The following is a 24,306-nucleotide window of genomic DNA, read 5'->3' as shown; positions in this document are numbered from 1 at the left end:
CGCTCGCTCATGATACTGAGTCGATTTGAAGACCGTACTGTCATCTTAGCGTAGGTGCATTACAGAACTCAGGTTCGGGGGTATGCTCGCCGCTACTGCTCGCGGTCAAGTTCGCACAAAGTAGCCCAACTCGTTGCGGAGGCAGATATACGAAAGCCTTCGCAAAAATGTTGACAACAAGCGCTATAGCTGCTCCAGTATACGAGTGGTTCACATGCGATGCTTTCAGGTAAGCGCACAGACAGCATGTTGCAAAACAAGCGAACAAGAACCTCTTATTTCAAGAAAATATAACAAAGATGCAAGAATAAAAGTCTTACGATGGCTCAGAGAGCAGCTACGGAGCTCATGTGAAATTTAACGCACGATATCGTCCTCCAAGAACACGAAAAGTACGCAAAATGCACACAGAGTCTAACACAACATGGCTGGCAGCGCGGCGCGGCGCGCAGCTGTCGTCTGCTGCCTTCCCCGCAGCCCCAAGTAGCCCGCGGGCTGCCATAGGCGAAAAACGAACGCGTTGCTATGGCGATGCAGGCAGGTGGGCGGAGCTTTCGGCCTGCCCGAGAAAAACAAATGCGCCTACTGTGGGATGGCTGTGCGACGAAGTCGCCGATGAACTGGGAGGTGCGCGTGCCAGTGCGCTGTCGGTGCAGCGGCAGGTGCTGTGTGCACTGCGGTTCTTTGCCACCGGCGGCTTTCAAGCTGCCGTTGGTAACGAGGCGCACGTCGGCCTCGCACAACCGTCGGTGAGCAAATGCGTGCGGCGCAGGTCAGAGGAAATCTACTAAGTTGGCGCGCAGAAGGGGTGGGTTCTCGCGGTCTTCCCTGTGCCACAGCTACATATAAACAAAGCACGCTTATGCTGGCAAAGAACTTTACTTTGCCCTGCAAATCACACTTCGTGGTCGTCTTCTGTTTCTCAAGGGGAAAAGAAGTAGGCAACCACACATCACATACTGCAGCACTTCACCCTTGACACTTTTGTCATCGATCGTAAGCGCCGAACGACACAGATTTCAACAAGTTGTCTTCGCCGATTTCGTAACAAGCGCTCCTTGTAAGTTTGCTCGGCAGACCCATAGCCTTCACTGCCTTCGTTCAGGTTTTTCTGCGCATTTAGTCAGCCGCACAGTGCCTTGATTTTAGACTCCGCGTTAGAAGCAGTAACTTATAGGCGTGAATTCAGCTGTTTTCGCGCAGAGCAGCGCATCCCGTGCCAGCAAAAGTTACCCACCAACAAATTTAATAGCAAAACTTCATACCCTTCTTGTTTGTTTTCGCGCAGAGCAGCGCATCCCGTGCCAGCGAAAGTTACCCACCAACAAATTTAATAGCAAAATTTCATACCCTTTTGTTTCCCTTAATATTTTTCAACTTTAAGCCCAGCTTTCTGGCAAAATAAAACATCGGTTATTTATTTGCTGCGTTTTTCTTAATTAAATCTTTCAACTAAAAATTAGCAGACGGCCTCTTGCCCTGCAAATAAATGTCCTCGGGGCGCCACCGTGCTGTAATTGACTGATTCGTCGTCGCGTCAAGCGGTGGCGTCTTATCGTTTCGTCATGTTGACGTCACTGTCAGTAACTTTTGACCGGATATGTGACGTTGATTTGCGCGGCAGTGTTCGATATCAGGACCCATAGAGAGCACGTTCTGACCGTTCTTCTGCGTGTTCGTGCCATAGACCATGGAAGGTATGCGGCTCCTTGTACTTTTGGAAAACAGGGGTTAGTCTGGGCGGAAAGCTCCACCTGGCTCTAGCACTTCTACTGGATGCTGCGTTGTGGTAACGGCGGTAGTTCGGAAGGAATACGTGCAGGCGACGTCTGTGGAGCTCGGCGATGGCGATAGCGGGAAGTGCGCTCGACTGTTATCGAAGACCAGAATCGTTGTCGCCATCGGTCGCTCTGAATTTAAAGGTGACGACGAACCTTCGAGATAAGGCTTCCGACGTCGTAGAACTAACAGTTGCGCGCAGCTATTCCGCTCCAGAGAAAGCTGGTCGCCTCTCGCGTTTCGAACAGAACGATAAGGCCGCGTGCTGGTGGCTTTTAACAAGGAACATGAAAAATCGGTCATTACAAAGCTTCTTGGGAATCTTCATAATTGGCTAAGTAAGCGGTTTCTTTGCTTTTTGCAACGTCGGCATAGTTCACGGGCAAGTCACGACCAACAATAAGAGCATGCATGGGCAGTACTATACCTTAAGGAAAAAGTCAACGCATAAAAAAGATGACCACCCATAACTTGTAATGCTCCAAGTTCATTTTTAAAAAGGTGATTTGTCCAGACTAAAAGGGCCTGTGTGAACCCTTGACTTTTTTTGCAAACAAACAACGCAGGGCATAGATGATGGGCACATTTCAAGTGCAAACAGCTGTGTGTATGACTGGTTCAGTAGTGGCAGTCCTTGGGCAGAGGTGTGGTGCTTTGTTATCCCCAAAGAGGGCAGGGTGATAATGACTTCAGTTCAATCCCATTTCATTCTGGTTCTTTTTGGCCTTTGTCATTGTACCATGCCCTAGCTGTCCCTGGAATAAGTTACTTAGATTGGTGGTTCATAAGAATCGAATAGAACCAGATGGAAATAAATTACCATCACGACCTTACATTCATTGCATGCTTTCCTTCCACCACATATGAGCAAACTGAGTCCATATGGCAGGCTTGCTTAAAGAAAAAATTGTGCAGAAGAAGGCGATTGTTTTTCCCTCTTTCAACCTGTACATATAATTATAAATGTCTGCCAATATTTATAGCTACATGTGAGTAATAGCCCTTTAAGGCACTTTGTACACAATCTTGTGCGCAGCGAACTCTCATCTTTCTTTTTCTGAGCGTGTGCTGCACCTAGCAGGATTTCTTTCTTTCAAGTGAATTTAGCATCACTCATGTCCCAGATAGGTTGGTTTTCTATACCATAATGACAGTGAACTCGGTAGCACGTAGTCAGCTATTTGTATGCACAGGTTTTGCCATGAGTATTAAAATCAGTTGTTGTTCTCTGCTTCTACAAGAATGTGAATCTTGAAAACAGAAAAACATTCCACGATCCCTCAGCTGTTTACCTGGCAATTCCTGGCATTTCGACGTTACTATTTCCAGTTACTGTAACAATTAGTAAAAAATATTAAACATCCCTGTAAAAAATGATCCGCTGGTATTTTGCACTGGAAAACTAACAAATTGTCATTATTCAGGTCTGAATATGATATTAAGGTGAAAAAAATACTTGTTGGTGGAAACAAAAAATGGCACCTGAAAGGGATAATATCATGTGCATGAATAAACACCAAAAGGGCAGAGCTTTTAATTCAAAGCTGAAGCGACAGTGACTGGCATGTCCGCTAGTCAGTGTCATATTGGCTTGTTTTCTGCTCAAGCAGCATAACAATTGTTGGATGTTGTCCACCTCTAGGGCTAAACACACTATAGTTTTGCCATTCACCCACTGTACAGGTGTCTTCATTATTGATGTCATTGAGTTTAAATTATCTCCAAAGTGCACATCATCTATCTACCATGCTGTTCTTATGGCAAACATTTTCAAACAGCCAGTGATTTCTTCATTGTATCTTGTTTGTTTCTTTACACTCTTGAGCAGTGAATGACTCTTTGTCTCATAGGAGCTGTCGGCAGAGAACTGAGTCGCTCATGAAATTTGAAAACGAGCATGATTCCACCTAGGCTGATCACAGATGAGCAGAAGCAGTCCTCACTAATGCGATTTTTGGCCACAACTTCACACATGACATGTGGTACACAGTTACACGCACAGCATATTTGCACCATTACGTTGCTTAGGTTCAACCTGAGGTTTGGCATGTGGTGGCAGCCCTGCTGTCAGAAACGAATTGCTGCAGTTGGGCCCTGCTGGTGTTTTTATATGCACTATTTGCTGTGTAAAGCAAAAAAATTCTCTCATTGCCCTTGCTTGTCCAGTGCTTTGGCTACATTTTGATTTTTATTTCCTTGTGGCAGGCTTTCCACCACCAGGGGGGAAGCCACCTCCCCTACAACCAGCCGCAACGAAGCCAGGCCACACCAGCTTGGCACTTAGTGCAACCCGCACCTCAAGCTTCGCAGCTGCACTACGCAAATTGGCAAAACAGGCTGTTGACCCTGTGCTTGGTAAGAAATTGCCCAATTCTCCCTTTTTTTTTTTATGCAGTTATGTTTTTCTTACTGCTTCTATTTACTTGAGTTGTTTACTCACTTTAGTGTGTAAAGTTTTTCTTGTTAGCATGATTGACTTTGAACATTGTTGAAATAATCTCAGTGTTTGTTAGCTTTCCATAAGTATTTTTACGAAAAATATAATTTAGCTTATATGTCTTCACACCTTCTTTAACACCCCCTAAAGTAGTGTTGTCAGGGCTTGAGAAATTCGCTTTTCTCTTTTCTTGCATGGTCAGTTTATACTCCAGTTTTAGTTATTTAGTTATCTTTCGCATTAGTATCAAAGTTAGACTTTGTTCACATCACAGTTTATTCCAGCATGGGAAGCTGTGTGCTTTTCCATTCAAAAATCATAGGAAGCTAACTGGAAAGGATTGAAGCACATGCACGGTGAGCGAATACACCACAGTTTTTAGATGGTAGCCATCAAAGCGTGGGTTTTGAAGCTGTCGCAGATGTAAAACAAGGAACAAATTGACAATGTTAATGGCATTCAAGAGGGCTTTAGAAAGCACGGTACGGCATTCAGTTAACAAAACAAGGTTTTTGTGGTACGAAATGCAAACATCAGTTGGGCTAGCAATATTTTACAGTAAGGCCTGCACTGACACAGCCTACATATGCAAAGTCTTCATGAGCTGTCTTTGTCAAGTTCACAAAAATAGCATTGGAGGTGGGTTGAGGTAGCCATCATCTGCATTGCTGGCGACGTAGCCTTCTGTTCAGAGAGCTAGAATGTACCATTAGTGTGAGCCTTGGGAAGTGGTGGTATTGTCCTCCATATTCCAAAGTTATGATTAGGTGGCATTAGTCTTGGCTGTTTGATTACAGTAAGAGGGCCACTTGAATAATGAACCCTGTTTTTTTTTTATTGGCCCAAGATACCACAGGTAGGTGTTTGCATTGGTAGAGGGTAATAGAGTTGGAACTTTCCTGCCAGTATTCACTAAGTTTTATTCCTGTGTATCAGCATAAGGGCAGTCTTACAAAATGGAATTTTACATTGTCATATGAAGCAGAAGCATATGACTATTCCTTCATGCAAGAAATATTGCATCCACTGTCATTTACCAACTTTACTGCACATTTATGGAGAAGGTGATGGGCAATGTGCTTTAGAAGTGATTTCAGTAGTGAGAAAATGATGCACATAGGATGGTCAGGCAAAGCTGTCGTAGTGCAAAAGGAAGATTGTCTTGACCAGCTGATCCGCATGAATTGGTGGTAATATATGTTGCAGTAGTAGCTTGCAAAATCGGGGCTTCCACTGTGTCATTCTTGGCCTAAACTACCAAGAAAATTACAACAGAGTCAAAAACTCTGTTACTGCTGGCATTTTGTGCATATGCTAGTCACCATTTGAGACATATGAAACCCCCACAAAAACTGTAGAGGGAGGTCAAAGCTGTGCCAAGTGCTCTGTCCCCATTAAGGTAGGTTTTAGGTAACATCACTGAGAACAGCGCGTGAATATGGGAGAAAGAGAAGTGGTTAATATTCACCAACTAGCCCAACTCCAGACTGTTATCAGGTTTTAGTTCTTGGTGCCCTGCTGGTGCCGTATGCTTAGAGCAGGCCACTTGAATCATTGCATTGGGACCTAATTCACTGTTTCGAATTGAAACAAAAATGACTTGTTTTGTTTGCTGATTTGTGTTGCTCTTAACTACTGAAGTCACATTTTTCACTTGTTTTCAGCATCTTAAAATCTCTATGCTGGGGCACTGCATTGCTTCTTTCAGCCTGACAAATTGGCTTCCAGGATGCATTGGTGCTTCGTAGAGCTTTAGTGCTGCTCATAATGGGAATGTTCACAAATAGTAGCTTCATATTGATGTCTCATGGTGTAGATTATGATTACAGCACTGTGGAAAACTATTGTCTCCAGCCATTGCATTCATTCTACACTCTTCTTTATCCACGAAAGAGGGACCTTCAGTTCTTTTATATCTTCCCAATTGCTTTTTAATATGCATGACTAATACAGTGCTGCTGTTCTTTAAATGCATCATTTTGTTACAGCATCTGTGCCAGTGATTTTGTTTGATTAATTTTTTAAGATCAGCATTTAGCTTATTGCAAATTTTTCTTACACTGTAGAAAAGGATTCTGCACCCGTGGCTGCCATACCGGGGGGAAACTCAAGGTCACTAACTCCAAAACGAGGCTCCTCCTACGGATTACCATCTCCGATGACATGTGGCTCACCTCCGGTTATGTCTGGTGCACCATCTGGCCTTCTTATGGAGGCGAGGAAGGTGTGTGCATTCTGTTTGACCTTTTCACTTTGAGACTTCCTTCCTTTCTTTCCCTATTGTTTAATAATGGACGATGCTGTTGTGCATCGTCATTGTTGAAATGGCCATCCACATGACAATGCAGTTGTGAGATAGGATGCCTTGTAACATTTTACTGACCGTTGATAAGTAGGGAACGGTGCAGGAACTGCTTGGAAAATGTTGTGCTTTGAAATCTGGAGCCAGCACTCTGCTAAAGCATGAGGTGCTGTCGGGAAGTTCGTCAGACCTGAGTGTCCACTGCATGACTGTCACCGAAAACTGTACTTCTGGTGGCTGATTATGCAGACGCTTGCTTAGCTGTAGAAGCAAGCAGGGTATGCTGGGTGTGCTTGTGGTGGGCTGCTGGGGGTGTGGCTTTCCTCTCAATGATGGTGTTTGCAATGAGCATCTCATGTTGTGTGTTCCCAGGCACTGGACTTGGGCAGCCTCAGCTCACAGCACGGCCACCGCTTGGACCATGCGAACAAGATAGACTCGTCCTTGTCCTCCCTAGACTACCTCTCTAGCAAGCACTTGCCTGGACCTCCGTGAGCTCTCATTTCCCTTTCCTCTGGTGGTGTAGCAGTGTTTTCCCATGCACTTCCATGCATCTTGGCAACTTGCTGGTTTTGCATGGACCCAGAACCCATGACAGGCTCCTGTTAATTCTGTAGAGCTTGTGTGTGACACACACATACAGTGGGTGAGTGCTTTGGCTCGTATTGTTTTGAAAAAATATGCCGATGTTCATGGGATGTTGAGAGATACAGGTGGTTTGATCAGAGTACTGACACCATGCAGAATCCATTTTTTATTTGTAATTTCCTTTCAACATTTTTTTTTCCTTTATTGCTTTTCATAGCTTTTCATGTAGCTTCTATGTAAATAGAGAGGTTAACTAAGAGGTTCTAGTTCTGGTACGATGCACGAAGTCACCCTAGGCGACATCACCGCTGCTCATCGACGACGTGTTGTCACAAATCTGCATGCGTGCGATAACGTGTACAACAGCATCTTTTATTGTTCCCAGGTCCCTAAACGCTGCCTTACGGAAGCAATTCTTAATGCACTCTGCAGTCAGTTCTTTCCACGGGACCTTATCATTCCACGGTGGGGAGCAGAGAAATTCAAACTGGGACATTGTGGCTCCTGGTTGATCAATTGCTATTGGTATGCGGTGGTAATGCGTTACCGACAGGGCACCTTGCACACGTGAATTATGCCCATATCAAGTGGCTGGTCTTGCTTGTCGTGTCCGGGAGAAGGGCAATGTCACTGCAGTGAGGGAAGGCTGCATGTGGCGCGCCGCTTAGTTGTCAAGCACAAGTAAGACTTTTCTATTTTTTTTTTCACCATGTCATGGTCGAACTCAACAAGCCACTTGGCAAACAAGTTGCCTGTCATCCCCATGATCCCTCTAAATTACTGCCTAGTGGCACACTCGTTGAATAAATAACAAAAGTTGCACATCATTCAGGCCTTTCTGTCCTGCATGTAACGTACAAAAACATAGCTTCCAAAACATGGCGTCTTGCGAGCCTTCCAGAGGAAAAACAGCACCCACCGGCTGCTGCCGTTCGTGCTTGTGCACGGAAAACCGCTAACACGAAGCTTACTGCACTTTTCACCAGCACTAGGCATTGTCTTTCAAGACATGCATTTTTCACAGGTGCATCTGGTAAAAAGTTTAGTTGGCATTCCATACATCCTGTATTTTCTTGCTTGTTATTTGTTTTTATTATTTTTGCTTTTTAATTCACAGTGTTACATCTGTAGGATGGGGGGTAGGGTATGACACAGAAGCTGGGAGACACTCTCTGCTCCTGGAAGAAGCGGTGGTTTTCACCTGCGTGGCTGAGTTTGCAGTACCTCCTTGTTCGTCGTAACCGAGTTGTGCAGCCACATTTGTTCATTGTGCCTTAGATGCAGTGTCATTGCCCTAATGTATATTTTGACGCTAGCACCGCCCTCGTTCCTAATAAGCAAGTGCTCATTATAACTGCGGCCTTTATAAGTGGGCTCGACTGTATTTAGTTTTAGACTCAGAGGGGGCTGAAAATTTGTTCGAATTATGCAGAATTTGAATTAAGGGAAACCTTTTTAATGCATAATGTTGACAGGACCTAAGTGTCAGTTTGAATAAACTGCAAGTTGGAGTCACATGAGTCCACTGTATAAATCAAGGTATATACAGCTTGGTGGTTTTCAGGTAATATTTCAGAGCATTTCTGTGACAGTTACGGTTTTTGCTGCTATCTTTACCACTTGCGAACTGGAACAAAAACTCTTGTTTCTTTAGCTTTTTTATTGTCTCTGTCAGGATTCTATTAAGCAAAGAGTTAGCGTACTGCTTCTTGCTGCCATTTGCTATGGACAGCACAAAAGGTGAATAGACAGTTGCAGTTTATATCAAACTGTGGAAATGGTGCTGTTGGCATACCTGTATAAATAGTAACACCTGTTGCTGTTAACAGCAAGCTGAGTTAGCTGCATGCAGAAAATTCAGTTTGTGAAAGCAACACTAAGTAATGCACTTTAGGTGGGCACAAAGGAGCCTAGAATGTAGGAGAAAAAGGAGTTTAGGAAAAGCAACTAACATGTGAGGACTCTCATTTAAGGCTGTGTAATTTTGTCTGTTCACATTCACAGGAGTGGTGCAAGCGGCGCAGCGCACAAGGGTGCTTCGGGAAATGGTGAAGACTGCCCCCGGGGCTTCCAGCCGTACCGTGGTTCGGCCGAGGAGCTACGGCATCCTACGCTGGGTACACTGCATCCCATGTCACCCTTTGAGGCTGGTGCCTACCCATACCACCCGACACCATTCCTGCCACCACACCTTGCACATCCTGCATACAGGTGAGCTGGCAGCCCAAGGAAGTGTGGCAAAGAGCTGGTAGCCTGCAGCCTATTTCTGCTTTGCTTCATGTAGGCAAGACCAAAGTTGTAAGTGTGGTGACTGTTTTGCTGGGGGCAACAGGCTGGAGGACCCACTCTACCAGTACAACCTGTTGCGGACTGGGGCTCCTATGGTGTCAGCCCCAGCCATCCCTCCCTTCTACCGGTATCCGATGCAACAGCAGGCGCCCCCGCAGCAGCCACCATCCCAGCAGCAGCAGCAACAACAGCAGCAGCAGCAACAACAGCAGCAGCAACAACAACAGCAGCAGCAGCAGCAACAGCCACAGCCGCCACAGCAGCAACAGCAGCCACCACCTCCATCGCTGACCGTGGGTCCCCCGCGAACAGAGGAGTCCAAAGAGGAACAGTCACGGCTCCTGCTGCTTCAGTCTGCAAAGAGACCCTCGGATTCACCACCACCATCCCTTGGTGAGCATTTTTTTTTTTCTACCCTGTCTGTCATCTCGACTGCCATTGATACATGCATGCGTCATATGTTGCCCACTGCCCAATATCTGAATATGATTGATATGTATGCTGAATATGATAGCTGCAAACTACTCCAATGTACTTCTTGTAATTTGCACTATTGGCTTTAGAGTGGGTATGAAGATTGATGTTGAATTCATTTATTTAATTTGTAAAGCTATTTTTCTGTAAGTTAGCAGTGACTTGATTTACTACAGTGCAAGGATTAAGGGTGTCCGCTGAGCATCCCGGTGTTCATATGTTTGGGAAGCGCACATCTGGTACTCTGCCTTTTTTCCGCATGACTTATACCCCTCTCACATGGCCAGTTTCAATGACCATCGAGTTGAGAGCCTTTGAGATTCTCGATCGCTATCGAACTTGAAGGAGTTGTGTCGCTGCTATATGGCAGATCTCAATGGCCATTGAAATGGTTTACGTGTTTTGTGCCAATCTTGTGTCGCACCAGTTGATACTTTCAATTTTGTGCAAATAACAAAAATATTTTTACAAATCTAAACTAAATGTTGAAATACATTTTTTGGGAGTCGTAGGAGGTTTCAGTTATTATTAAAGGCCTCTTGCGCTGTCTGGAAAGACGGTGCCTTTTGTACAATTTGCTGTTGCAGTTTTGTAACACTCTGGCAACACTGATACTGCTGCCATTTCTGCCTTCTGTGATGGATAGTATAAATTAATATGCTTTAAAGCAGACCTATACAATTTTTAAATTATTGTACAGTCTAATATTTTACTGCTTGAATTGAAGTTTAGTTCATACTTTAGTACCATGAACACATCATGCACAAAAGTGTGCTTTGGCACTTATCGAAGCAATGCTAGCAACCTTGGGCAATGCTCGAAGGCCCTCGAAATCTTGATAGAGTTCCGCACTGCTCCGTTTACTCGATAGAATATTGACTCGACGGCCATTGAAACTGCCCATGTAGCAGTGCTCAGTGGTGGCATTTGAGTAGATAGACTATCGGTTTGAGGGCCTTCAAAATGCCCATGTGACAGGGGTATCACTTTAGCACTGCCTTTCTTTGATAGGCATTCGGTACTAATGTGTGGTACACACTTTTTCCTGTGTCGGCCATTTGATAGCCGATGATATGCGATGCTCATGCTTAGTGCTGCTTCATGGAGCAAAAGTAAAAGGATTCTGCTAAAAGTGTGGCAGTTTTGTGTGCAGTGCAAGCGGGATGCTGCTCACATCTCATGTGTGTTTTTTGTAATGTCCGTATACAAATCATGGGTTGGTGTGCTGCCTGTGCTCCCGACGAGCCACAGCCTACTTTGTTTCTACTGTACTGTAAGCCCTGTGATGAGCACAGTAATGCCATCTCATTTCAGAGTTAACCGCCACCACCACAATTTTTTTTTTTTTCCAAGGTATATGCAGGCATGGTATTTGGAAGGCTTATAAAAAACAATTGGGCATAATTTGGTAACTATCAGCAGTGTCTAGGACTGCCCGCTGGAAACTGACAAGGGTTCAGTCAATTTCTTGTTCACACGATTTGCAGTCTTTCATTGTCTGTAAAGCGTTTGGTTCCAGGTTTATGGGTACAGAAAAGTGCGTGTGCACACTGTGCTATTTGTTGACTAAAACACTAAGCTGGTTCTTCTTTGCCTGCTTTATTGAAGCTTCATCTCATCCTGGAGGAGGCCTAGAGCCACTGCGGAGCCCCCCATCACTTTTGACACCACTGAATCTGGCTACAAGCCACTCTGGGCCCACTGCCCAACCACCAGGTCCCCTCGTTCCTCAGCAGTCCTTTGCAGAGCATCTGAGCCATCCAGCCAGTGCAGAGCCCTGGCGGCCATTGGCCAATGATGTGCCACCTCTCCACCACTTGCAGGTCTCTGCTCATTTTGTAGTGAGCTTCATCTTTTGCTATGTCGTCACGTGCAGATGGCAGAAAATTAAGTGGCAGTGTTAGGGTAGCCTGAGGCTTATATGGGCTGGAATTTTGTTGCTGGTAGATTATCGCTGCTAATTTTTGCTGCACTATTTTAGTCAGACCCCAACAGCTACAGTTTATGCACTGACATTTCATAACAGTAGTTCAAAGACTTTATATGCTTAATTTGAAAGTGTGCCATAAACATTAAATAAAGATAGAAGTGGCCAAACACAATGTTATTTTTCTGATATGGTCAAAGCATTATTAAACATGAATAAGCACTAGTCGCTGCTCTTTTGAATGAAGAGCTGTTTCAACTTTTCTGCCTAGCTCCTTGCACATTCTGAATGGGATTGGTCTGTCTTGGGGGCATGCAGGTAACAAAGGAAAACTTTCAATCACTGCCAGTGTCTTTCACGTCTGCCATGGCCCCTTCTGCTGTTCGGCAACCACTAGCTGCCTCGGTGCGGTCGAGTCTTCCGCTAGCGCAGTCTCCGCCACCATCTTCTGCGTCAAGTCCTGTTCCAGTTCGGCAGTCACCTGTCCGGCTTGATGTCTTGACATCAGAGCAACGGCATACCGAACAGCACCCGCCAATACTTAGTTTACTAGATTTGGCTGAGCAGCGCAGGAAGGAAGCACGAGCGAGGAGCTCAGTCGAAAGTGACTCTGAGGAGGGTGAGTGTCTGGACTTTGAACATCATATGTATAACTTATATTGCTAATAATGGCATTGCTCTAAGCATAAGCCATATGACTCAATATAAAGTTTTCTTTTTAAGGGCAGCAAACTTTGTTCCTATCCCCTTGCGGCATGGTGTCCGCATTTGTGGGTGGCACTTCTCAAAATTTTTCTCGAAATGTTTAGCATTGTTTTCAAGAAGTCAGCGATGTGGGCGACATTTGAAATCCCTGCTGAACAGAATAGCAAAGCCATTTCTTGTCTGGAAATAAGAATCGCTTTTCCAAACCAAGAAATAGAGATGAACGTTGCCAAGTTGCACAGCCCACCTAGGAAGTGTTGTCTGGTGCTGTCATTTCCCTCTCTCACGTGGTGGAATGTTTTGTTAAAGGGCACTGCAGCTAATTTTTCATTGCGGAAACTGTTTCGGATGATAAAGAAAATAATTAATTGGACATAAATGTGTTCTTTTTTTAAATACGGCTGCAATTCCATTAGTGTGGAAGTGTGCGATGTGCTTGAATTCCTAAAGTTTTTGAGCCATTCATGTTTTAAAGAGGGGTTCAAGTATGTACCCACAGATTTTCAAATTTTGCTCGATACTGGAACATAATGCATGTCTGAAGGGGCTATGGTGTCATGGTTGCCTGAAGAGAGCATTTTTGTATTCCATGTGTATTAGATGGATAAGTCGGAATTGGCACTGGTAAATATTCCTTTTAACCAGCACAGGCAAGGTGGGGATAGGACACGTGGACGATGGATTGTTAAAAATCATTCATTTGACCTTGAGTGTGAAGAAGGATTATTCATCATGGGAGTTGCCTCCAGAGCAAGTTTTTTTTTTTTTTTTTTCACATGCAGCAGTAGTACCGCATTTCACTGGCATAGTGTGGTTATTAGAAATTTTCGAATAGTGAATCGAATACTCTCCTATTCAATTTGTCAGACGAATCAAATAGTGCATTTTCAGAATTATTTGAAACAAATAAAATATGTTCTCAAGTTTTTTAATACATTTTGAGTAACTGTCAAAATGTTCGAATAAGGCAAGCCATAGTTTTCTTCTACAAATATTTCAAAAACGACCTATTCCCCACGCTGCACGGCATGTTGCCACGACCCCTTTGCGCGGGTTGAGGGTTGAATGCCACGACACAGTCTGTTCATGTTCATACATGGCCTGCAAGAGTGGGCATCTCGGCAGGGCTCAGGCAGGTTTAGTGAACCATGCCTTGATGCCCGAACTCAGAAGCTATGGCTCGTACATAGCTCTCGCCACAATCGTTTGCTGAGATGTGGCATTAGTTCATTCACTGTAATCACCGGTAGCAAAAATAATTTTTCTATATGTTAACAAGGCGGTCATAAAGTTACACTGACTTCATGTTGCGTACCCCCTAATGCAGATCAGTGCCACATCTTTTGACAGCTGTAGCTTTATAAGTGACAGTGCCCTACCGCAGTGCCACTGTTAACACTTCGTTGTTCTGCGTGATTGTTAACACTTTGCTGTTCTGCGTGATTGATCTTTCTGTATGAATTCGTTACTTGTGTGAATATTCGTTAAAATATTCTATTCATATTCATTTTGGTTTCTAATTGCACTATTCATATTTGATTCGGTTTTGAAAAAGTACTGTTTGCACACCCCAACATTTAACTATTGTGCTTAGTAAGTCATACAAGGTTTATTTAAGAATCTGTGCTGTTTATTTGTGAGGGCTGTGTTTAGGAAGGTGGCTATAGCTTGGCTGGTCCAGCTGATCCTTCACTGAAGGGCAGGACTTTGATGAGCGTAGCATGACTGTTTAGTAAAAGCTGACAAGTGGACACTATTTGTGTTCTAGTGACAGATTCAATGCGAGAGGCCATCTAAGCGATGTGTCAAACATCCGTGATGTGTAAGTCTCTGCATTCAGTCAGTCTTAAACTAGACAACTTGTAGTTTGTCTCTGCCATGTTTTTTTTTATTATTATTATTATTATAGGTGCATTAATTTTACTCAATTCTGTCATGCATTGTACCTTGTTGTGTTGCCTTATCGAAGTTATTGTGCAGTGTGATTCATTCCATGCATGTTTGCAGATGGTGAGTGGGAAATTGTACAGGAAAAGCCCATTGTCTGGTCAGGTCCCCCACTACGTCTTGATCTCAATCCCAAAGTGAGAGACAACTTCTTCCTTCTGCTTTTGTTGAAACTTAATGCATGGACTTAAACATGAAATGAGTTTGTTTTTTCAAAATTTCGTTATCTGATGTTAGCCTTTTGGTTACAATCAAATGTCACATTTTAAAGGGGCTCTGAAACACCTTGTGAGGAGATCACATCAGATCGCTCAATCACTGCAATGTCTTGTCATGAACACCTGGGCCAAATAATACACTTCTGCAAGTAGCAGAGAATCCACAATCAAGCGCGAAGGCTGGCGAGCCCTTTCTGGTGACTTTTTCGTGCTCTCACCCTCCTCTGTCGCACCCCTTCTGCGTATACCAGTTCAGAGATGGCTATTGGTTAGATTCTTTCAGACTTCAGGCAGCTACCATGGCCAATAAGCGGCGTAACTCCGGCGGATCGGGAAGCCCCAACCCCAGAGGTGGGGCAGGTGGAGGAGCACCGACCTTTCAGTATGCAAAAAGTGACGAGAGGTGAAGGAAAGGCACGAAGACGCTGAAATACAAATTTTTACTACCAATAACTCAGCTTCTATAAAGCGCATAAAAAAAATTCTTGCTGGAGGATATTCATGAAGCGGCATCCTTTAACATCACAGGCATACCCTAAAGCCCCTTTCAGAGTCCCTTTAATATATCATGGTATCGGTGTAAGTACTAGCACTAGAGCCAGTGCCAAGATACTGTTTTGAAACTTAATTGGTAATTTTGTGATCTCATGCTGACAAAATATAGATGCAGTTGTTTGTGGTTGCAGGACTGTTTTAATGCAGTGAGCATTCTAATGAAAACTACAAGCTACGGAGAAGTACCCTGGCTATTCGTTATGCACGGGATTTGTTTTCAGTCTTCCTTTCTCGAAAAGCTATCTGTTCATTTGATTAATTAATGTATCTGTTTTCTGTAATCTTTATTTCTCGTCTTGTCTCATCTTGAGCTCTGTCATCTCAGTGCATGTAGATTGTACACGCTTAAATAAATATGTTCTTGCTCATCACCATAATGACGTGTTGAAACCTTTAATAAATGAGGTTTGTCACTGCAAAACTGGTCTTATCTGAGCTAATTGGTACATAGCCTGAGTGGCGTCAGTACGAGAATAGACAAATGCATAAAAGGCGAAGCACAACGCTGACAACAGTGTCAGCGTTGTGCTTCGTCTTTTATGTGTTTGTCTATTCCTGTGGTGACGCCACTCAAGGGCAGTTTGTCACTGTAGTCTCAAGTAAGTAATCAAAGTTTATCAGAGTAATGTTATGTTCTGTTATAGTTGACTTTCTTCTGTGACAAAAGTGACCATGTGAGCAAAGCCAACAATGGAGTTGGTTCTAGGAAGCTTTTGCTGCTACATTCTCATGAGAACAGGAGGTCTGGGATTAAGTGTTTAATTTCATGTTCCTGTGCAGTGGCTCAGCTGTGCAGCGGCTCACTGTTGCAATATAGAATAATCTTATTGTTTATTGAGCGTCATCCACATTGAGATCTTTATTCACAAGGATTTTTCTGTATGTCTTTTCTCTTCAGAAATTACAATTTCTGAACAACTTTGGCCTGACAAATCACCTGAAGAAAAAGGGTAAGTTTGAATCTCACTGAAGAGAGGTTACTAGAAGCTGTTATGTTATACCACATCTTGTTATACCACATCTTGTTACACATCTTGTTATGTTATACCCCTGGCACAGTACACTAAAAAAGATATCACAGCCGTGGCTTAGTTACCGTAAATGTGCTGGTAAGGGCTGCATTCGTGTGGGCGCCATATAAGTGCCTAGGCACCACATGGAATGTCAAACTGTATGGGACAATAAAGTAGTTTCCCCAGACTACAGCTTGAAAACTGAAATGTTAAACTATGTTTTCGGGTAGGGGTCGAAATCCACCAAAACTGTCAAAAAAAAGTGTGGCCCTTAGCGGCACTTGAGCGTACGGCTCGTATGCAGGAGGTGGGGGGTTTGATCCGCACTGGTGTCGGGTGCCCACTGATTTTTCAAGGGACACAAGCTTTCCACTGGCCTGATGTGCAGCTTCTCTGGGGTGCTCTGACTCCATCTCCTCGTGTAGACAAAAAAAAAGACCCTTGTTCCATGACACTCTTTGGCTAAGCTGCCTTTGTGCCATAAAAATGCATCATCATCAAACAAGATTTAATGGTATTTTCAGTGGATCACATTTGCATGTAATGAGGGTAATGATGAGGGTATTTCATGTTATTAGGTTGAAATTGCATTTACAGTCGCCGATTGATTTTTCGGACTCCAAAAATTCGGACATGCTCGATTATTCAGACTGCTTCGTGGCACCGCCACTCTCCCCATAGACCGTAATGTATAACAACTGCCGAAAGTTCGGACATCTTGCAGCCTCTCGTTTGATTTTTCGGACACTCCTTGAGCCAACTCGACCGGCAGCACTTGCCGCACCGACGCTCACCGACGCGCAGTTCACTTCGCTCAACGCCATTTTTGTTTTGAACTGAGCCTCCTTGCTGCCCTGCGAGGTGGCGCTACTGCAAATTCCCGCTCATCATCATCGTTTCCGCGTGGTTCGGTAGCGCGCCGCATGGTGGCGCGCCACACCAGTTCCGGCCGCAGCTTAGTAAGCCATCTCAAGGCAATCCAGGAGCCGCTTTGTTTGTTTATCCGGCAGCAAGCCCGCGAGAGCGCCGTGGTAGCACGCAGCGCTGGAGATGCGATATTAGCCTAGGGCGGCTTACAGCCGGCGTTTTGTCATCGAAAGGGGTCTGTTGAACCCTGAGTAGCAGTATCAAGACCTTTCGTTGAAGCACGCGTGAGCATTGACTTATGCAACGCCAGGCCGGTGGCAGCAAGCCCGCGAGAACGCCGTGGTAGCACGCAGCGGTGCAGATGCGATGAGGCCCGACGGCTCTCGAAACGATGTGGGGGAGGAGGCAAGTCGAGGAGGTGGTGAAAGAAGGAACGGAGAAGAGGAGGAGGAGAGGCGGCGTTGGGCGAGGAGACATATGTAACGCCAGCCCGGGATCAGCCGGTGCATGTAAATAAACGATTTCTTTCTCTTTTTTTTCTGAATTTGTTTTTTCGGACACCTGTTTATTCGGACATTTTCGCGGTCCCCGTGAGGTCCGAATAAACGGTCGGCGACTGTACATTCAAATGTGTTTGAGCAACTTATTCGAATTGAGTGCTTACTCTTCACACTGGATCATCAGCCAAGCAAACAATGCATAATTATTATATAATCCGACAGTTAAACCTTGATGTAATGAACTTCCATGAAGCAAATTCCTCGATATTATGCAGTTTCTCAATTACCCAACGCTGCCTCCATTGAAGCGTGTTTATTTGCGAAAAGCCAAACAAGGAAATAGCACCAGCCTAATTGTGTCAGCTACTGCTCTTGCCTCTTGCCTTGGGGGACTGATGATGTGTTCACATTTTCCGAATATCTGAGGAGTCTTCTTCGTAGATTACATTTTCCGGGTGAAAAGATACACACTCAAAGTTTCAAGGCTACCAAGACACTTCCAAAGAGAATGACGAACCAGCGCGGTAAAATTGCTTGATTGGTCGTGTGTTGAAGTTTGCGTTAACCCTATATGGGATTTTGTTTTGCTAGCCACTGAGGCCTCGCTTCTTCTAAAACTTCATGTTCGCCTTTAAATTTCATGTTCATGCTCTTGGCAAAGGAGAGCATATGCGTTAGAAAGAGCGAAGAACGACCGTTTAAACAAGGGACTGCGTGCCACGCTAGCTGTATTCCACGCCCCGTACGCTCACTTTGAAAACAGTGTTGGCAGCTTGTTTTCCAGGACTTGAAGCGAAGCAGCATGCACTGGTCACAATCTGTAGAATAATAATTATTTCTTACTTTCTGGAGCACATATAAAAACAAGTTTCCAATTACATTATTTGTGAGCCCAGGAACTGAAAAATACGAAAATAATAATTAAAAAAAAAAACACTTGGTTGGCAAAAGTGCTTGTTTTGCATGGGTCTGTCCTCCCCATGAAACGCATGCAAGACAGATGCTCTATTGTAAGCCCAGGAATCGAAAAATGCAACCATGAGAACCCCTTTTCTTTGGCGAGCAGGTCAGGTTTTGCACGCGCCTTTCCTCTCTCTCTCTCCCCACCCACATGTTCTGCAGCGCGTGCATGTGTTCACTGAGATGTGTTGCACCAGCTTTCCCAGCAGTGGCCGGAGCTGTAGCGATCAGTGGTGTCGCATCTCTCCAACAGGGGAGAAATCCAGCACTAGCATCGTGGGGCAAACTCCAGCTTAGGTTTCCGATTTTGCCTGCATTGTGCTGTGCCGCACAATGTGACAGGCAAGCCATATTATGGAGGGGAAGCAGCATCTCTGACTCCTGCACCCTAATGTAGGCAAGCTGACCTTTACTCAACGCACTCCAAAATCCCAGAATGAGTTAGGAGGATGCTATAGCATATGAAATCATTATTTGGAGTTTTAGCATTGCACGGTCATCTTACATTCTTTTCTGCATTTAGTTGCAATAGCAGGATTCCTTGCACGTTGGTTGCCTTGCATTTTTAGAGCTGGAGTTGGAGCTGTTTGTGCGACACTGGACTCGACTGCACGGAAACGAGGAACGATTCTGTACAACACCGCCGCCTCTTCAGAAGCCTGTGGATCAGGAGGAGACACCAGCACCAGCTAGCCAGCAGCATCAGCAGAAACAGCAGTTGTCTGGCCAGCTGTCACCTCGCAGGAACGCTCGGGAGCCTGACCAGCAGCTTAAGCGTCAGTTCCTGCTCTTGTTGGGACTCTCATCCTCTGGGACCAATGAAGGCAAGTGTGGCACGCTGTTTTGTGCTGTGAGACTGGTATTGCCAGCCTTTGTGTAGAATGCGATGCGAAAGCCCTGCACTTATGTCAAAGCCACTTGCCTGGCTGCAACAGTTCTCACATTTTAACCAAGCAAACTTGCCAGAGAGAGATGCCAGTAAAGGTGTACACCCGCTGAACATGTAGTACCTTAAAAAAGGTCAAATGCAGAAGTACTGTTGTTAATTTCCACTGACAGCTGCTTGCACTGTACTTACACTTGTGCCAAAGGCCTTTACTACAGTTAGTGCAGCTAGATTATTTGCCGAATGCCTTCTGTAGTATTTATTTGTTTAGCAATGCTTTTAGTGATTTAGGAGCAGTTTGGAGCAATGCAAACAGTTTTGTTTGTTTGCGACTTTCTCAGGTTTATTTTTTTTTTCATCTCACTATCTTGTACCAAGCTTTTCTTGGTTTTCATACTCATTTTTATTATTTTCGTTTCATTCAGAAGCTGAATCCTTGGTTAGTGCATTAAAAATGCAAAATACGGGAGGCTGATAATTGTTTTTTTTTTATTGCACCTTTATATCGGTGGAAATCAAAATGCATTTTAGCAAGTTCTTTCTGACAGACTTTTTATGAAATCTGCCACAAAAACTTGCATGACATTACTTGAAAGAAGGAGTTGTTTTACTTTAAATTTAATGGCCTATTTGGAATCAGCACCAAGAAATACATATTCACCTCAAGTTTGTGTAATGTGACTTCAGTAATAAAAATTTTGTTTCTGAGACTGTCTTTCTTCCTTGCAGATGGTAAGAAAGCCAAGAAAGTGCTCTTATTATTCAAGTCTGAATTGGTATGGTGGGAAAAAGTGCATTCAGATTGTGACATGCTTCATTTCGTTTTATTACTTTAAAGACCTTTTTGGGTATTATTTGAAGGGTGGGGTTAGAAATAAATGGTTTTTACAATTTCCAAACTGCCAATGGGCAAAGTAATCATTCTATGCTGTAAATTCTGTTGTCTCCCAGCTGGATGTTTTTGAATTGTGTTATGTCAAATGAAGGATTTTGTATATTCTGTGCTGTTGCATCAACATACTACCAGGGAGTAGCCCTGCTACTGTACTGACTGTTGGGGTGTGCAGGTCAGAAAAGAGAAGAGTAAGCTATGTCCCTCACCTTTATTTCAGACCGAGAAACAATTTGGCGTGCCATAGTAATGGAGCGATCCCAACGTAACGGTGCAGTCTGCAAGGAGAGCTCCCTCAGCAACACTAGTCACAGACCAGGTATGCAATGGACGTCTCTCTAATGGCATGCTGCCATGCTTTTTTTCTTGCCTACTGTGCACTAAGACTTGAAGACTTTGTACTTGGCACTAGAGAATGGCTGCTACAAAGGATTGCAGCCAGTGCAGTGCAGTTGACCGGCCATTTGTTGCGTCACATGTTAGTTGGCAAGGGCATCAGAAAATTGTGACTTGATGACTTTGTCGTCTGCATGCAGTAGTGGTATACTTTTTCTTAACTTATTGCTGAAGTCATTATTTAAGCAAAAGGACTTAAACACCTAATTTTATTGCGCATTTTGTTGTGTGAAACGAATTGTTAGACATTAGACTGCATGGATTGCAGGGTGGTATTTACTTACAACTCCTAAATAATTTATAATTGAACTTCTCTCATGCTGTTTCGGTTTCATTAACCGAAAGATGACTATGACGTCAAGTTGATTTTTTTCAATGTGATCCACTAGAAAAACTAACATAATCGCTGATATGTAGTTTTAATTCACTACGACATTTAATCCAGCCTCTTCCAAGGCCTGGAATGACAACAAATGACCTGTCAGCAATTATATAGGCAATTTTTTATGCCTCATATGGCCTAAACACCAACCACGCATCTCAGTTATCGTTTGGCTGATGGAACCAAAGCAGTGTTTAGGAAAAATTCAGGTGTAAATTATTTAGCGGTCGTACACGAATACCACAGGGTGCTCCATGTATAACAGTGTCTAACGCATTATTTGCAAGAAGAAAACACACAAGTAAAAATTTGGCGTCTATAGTCCTTCAACTGGTCTTGAAAAAAAAATTTTATTAATGAAGTTACAGTTAAGAAATCTTAAGGGAAGGTGCATTTTTGTGTCCCGATTCTAAATATGTCATTTCATTTCATGTAAAACAATTCCTTGAGCATTTATGTAATTTTTATGCATGTATTTTGTGAAGAGCTTTGAAAAAAATTTCTTGCGGGAAACTTGCTGAAATGTATGTCATTGGGTTCTCTTGACACCAAGAAATGCAATAAAGGTAAAATTGTCTTCCTGCCTGTTATAGAACTTAAGTTATAGGGTTTTGAAGTTTTCGCTTCAGATATGAGAAGAAAAGTGTATATTCCTGTTTCTGAAGTGGCAGCTTTAGTACTCTATAACTCAAGTTCTCTGATAGACAGGATGATAATTTTACCCTTATTGCATTCCTTGATATCAAGAGAACCCAATAGCATACATTTCAGCGAGTTTCCTGGTGCAAATTGTCTTCAAAACTCTTCGTAAAATACTTGCATACAAATTGCATAAGTGCTCAAGGAATTGTTTTACATGAAATGAAATGACATATCTAGAATCAGCGCACAAAAATACATGTGCCCTGAAAGTTTCATAACTATGACTAGATTAACAAAATTTTCTTTTCAAGACCAGGTTCCCCCCTCAAGCAGTTAAGCTTATTTTAGGCCTTTTAAAGCATTGATGCATGCAAAATAAGTGAACAAAAATGCACGCTCTCCAGAGCTACAATGGTGTGTATGTAAGTGCAAAAGTATCAATCTGATAAGCTTTTTTCTATGGGTTACAGTCTAGCTCCATAGCATGGCCTTTGCCTGCCTTTGCTTTTATGCAGCCTTCGATCCCGTCCGAAGGCGCAGCAACAGCGTACAACAGCAGCGTCCCTCGGTTCTGAAGCTACGCATTTTACCGCTGTTACGCCAAAAAATGTCCGGTCCCTGCCGCATCATCACGTTCGCAATGCTCGCAGCACCGTATTCCACGAGCTTACCGCAATGGTGCCGCCCGTGAGCATGGCGAACGATGGCGCTCTGGTGTGCTATTCCCTAGTCATCATCACTAGGCCTAATTGTTTCGCATCGAAGCCACAGTGGACGGTGCTTTTGAATTTACCAGCTTATGGCACTGCCATAACCTCATTGTTTCATATTAAAAGAAAGATATATATGATCGATGTCGGTGATGCCTTAGCAGCTGGGCTGGTGTGCAAGCAGATCGGGTCAGCCATGGTGCAACAGCGGCAGCTGCTACGCGTCTGCGAACATAAAACTAGCTTCTATTGTAGTTATTACTCCTGCTACTAACTCAGTACAGGCCAGCGATCCTCAAGAAGGATTCATTTTTGACATCCCCTTATCCCAGGATGATTATTTATGAGAACAAGAAAAGCACGGTTTTCTGACGCTGGCGCCAGGGATCCGCTTAGAGATGTTGCCTTGGCACGGTCAGCTTGCGGGCGGCAATGCAATGTATTTGGCTGTGGAGGCAGTCTCGACACTGCACCAAATGCGCTGCGAGATATTTGCAAATGTCACTTCACTCCAGATCACCGCATCGTTCCGCTCGCTGCACTGCAACCCACAACTGTGGCAAGCCTTGTAACAACAAACTGTGATTAAGCTTAACCACATTTAAACTGTAACCGCATTTAGACTGCCCATGATGTGTCGGAACGCGTTTGCTGCGGGATGACTGCAGGTCAACAAACAGGCCGCTGCCGCTGTAACAGTGCGGAACATCAAAACAAAAATGGTGGCTGACAGAGCAAGATAGTCATCTGCATGTGCCATCTTTCAGCAGATGGCTAGCACGGTCATCATCGGCTAGGCTTGGCACATGACAAATCTCAGCGAAAAGTTTGGGGTGCAGTCATTACGCGGGGAATTAAAAAAATTGAATTTTGACAACAAAATTCAGGAGTGCGATAATTACGCGAGTGCGACCATTATGCGAGTAAATACGATACTGAAATACACATTGGTCGTGTACCGCATTATTGAAGAAAGTGCTGTCTCTTTTAGTGGCTCACAAGACTTATTGTTTTTTGTGGTAGCCATCACCTCAGCTGGGTACCTGCAGCGACGTGCTCTGAAGCGGCAGCTGGCTGCAAGTGTGGAGTCGCACCAGAATGGCGTCTGTGCTGCCGCTGATGGACCACCCAGCCGCAAGCTTCCTTCTGTTCAAAGTGGTACGACTTGCTTTTTCTTGCTCATGGAATCTTTGCTTCAGCTTAAAGTGCCTGCATGGCAGTGCACCTTCTTTGTGTTTCTTGTGCTTTTTGCCACATTGTTTGGAGGGCCATTCTACCCCAGTATGTTGGCCATAAGCACATGTAACACTTTGTTGTTGTTTGCCAAGTGGTGTGTCCCTGTCATGCACACCAAATTTTTTTGCCTGACCACCGGCCACACTTTTGTTGCAGGTGATGTTTTTGTCAGATGCTGTACACTTCAAAGCGGACAAAGAAAAATAATTTTAGTAGAGATTAGCTGGCAGATGCATGACATCTTTGAAAAATAAAAACACACTTCTAGTCTTTCAGACTGCTACACCATCAGCAGAGTATTCAGCATTTGTGCTTGATGATAATGGCAAAAAATAATCGTTTGTTTCCGAACGAGGCAGCTACACTTTTAGAAATACTGCTTCATCAGTCCAAGTGCAAGGTACAGTCAACATGCATTCATTGTGCCTTGGTGGGGCTGAAAAATATGACTTGTTGTCTAAAGGGGTAAATAAAACACAATGGAAAAAAATAGTACAGTATAATCTCATTACAAGAGACCTCGATGGTGCCCAGGGTTTTGGTCTGTTGTAAGGGAAGTCTGTAGAATCCAAATACTGTTACAACAGACTTTGGTCTATAA

General features: G+C 44.0%; 1 protein-coding gene across 1 annotated transcript in view; it reads left to right on the top strand.

The window, feature by feature from the left end:
- The window catches only part of LOC149351524 (uncharacterized), a 116,853-nt gene that overhangs the window by 80,892 nt on the left and 11,655 nt on the right, over positions 1 to 24,306 (top strand). The window contains exons 3-14 of the mRNA XM_089580889.1: positions 3,985 to 4,134; positions 6,283 to 6,440; positions 6,891 to 7,009; positions 9,111 to 9,317; positions 9,439 to 9,788; positions 11,478 to 11,692; positions 12,115 to 12,415; positions 14,509 to 14,585; positions 16,120 to 16,171; positions 19,131 to 19,385; positions 20,560 to 20,658; positions 23,493 to 23,627. Coding sequence (XP_089437015.1) covers positions 3,985 to 4,134; positions 6,283 to 6,440; positions 6,891 to 7,009; positions 9,111 to 9,317; positions 9,439 to 9,788; positions 11,478 to 11,692; positions 12,115 to 12,415; positions 14,509 to 14,585; positions 16,120 to 16,171; positions 19,131 to 19,385; positions 20,560 to 20,658; positions 23,493 to 23,627 — 2,118 coding nt within the window. The remainder of the gene's footprint in view (positions 1 to 3,984; positions 4,135 to 6,282; positions 6,441 to 6,890; positions 7,010 to 9,110; positions 9,318 to 9,438; positions 9,789 to 11,477; positions 11,693 to 12,114; positions 12,416 to 14,508; positions 14,586 to 16,119; positions 16,172 to 19,130; positions 19,386 to 20,559; positions 20,659 to 23,492; positions 23,628 to 24,306) is intronic.

The sequence above is a fragment of the Amblyomma mixtum genome, chromosome 3 (assembly GCF_055824585.1).
Source record: "Amblyomma mixtum isolate Tamu chromosome 3, ASM5582458v1, whole genome shotgun sequence".
Lineage (NCBI taxonomy): Eukaryota > Metazoa > Arthropoda > Arachnida > Ixodida > Ixodidae > Amblyomma > Amblyomma mixtum.
Note: the sequence above shows the minus strand (reverse complement) of the source record. Positions and strands in the feature narration are given on the sequence as shown.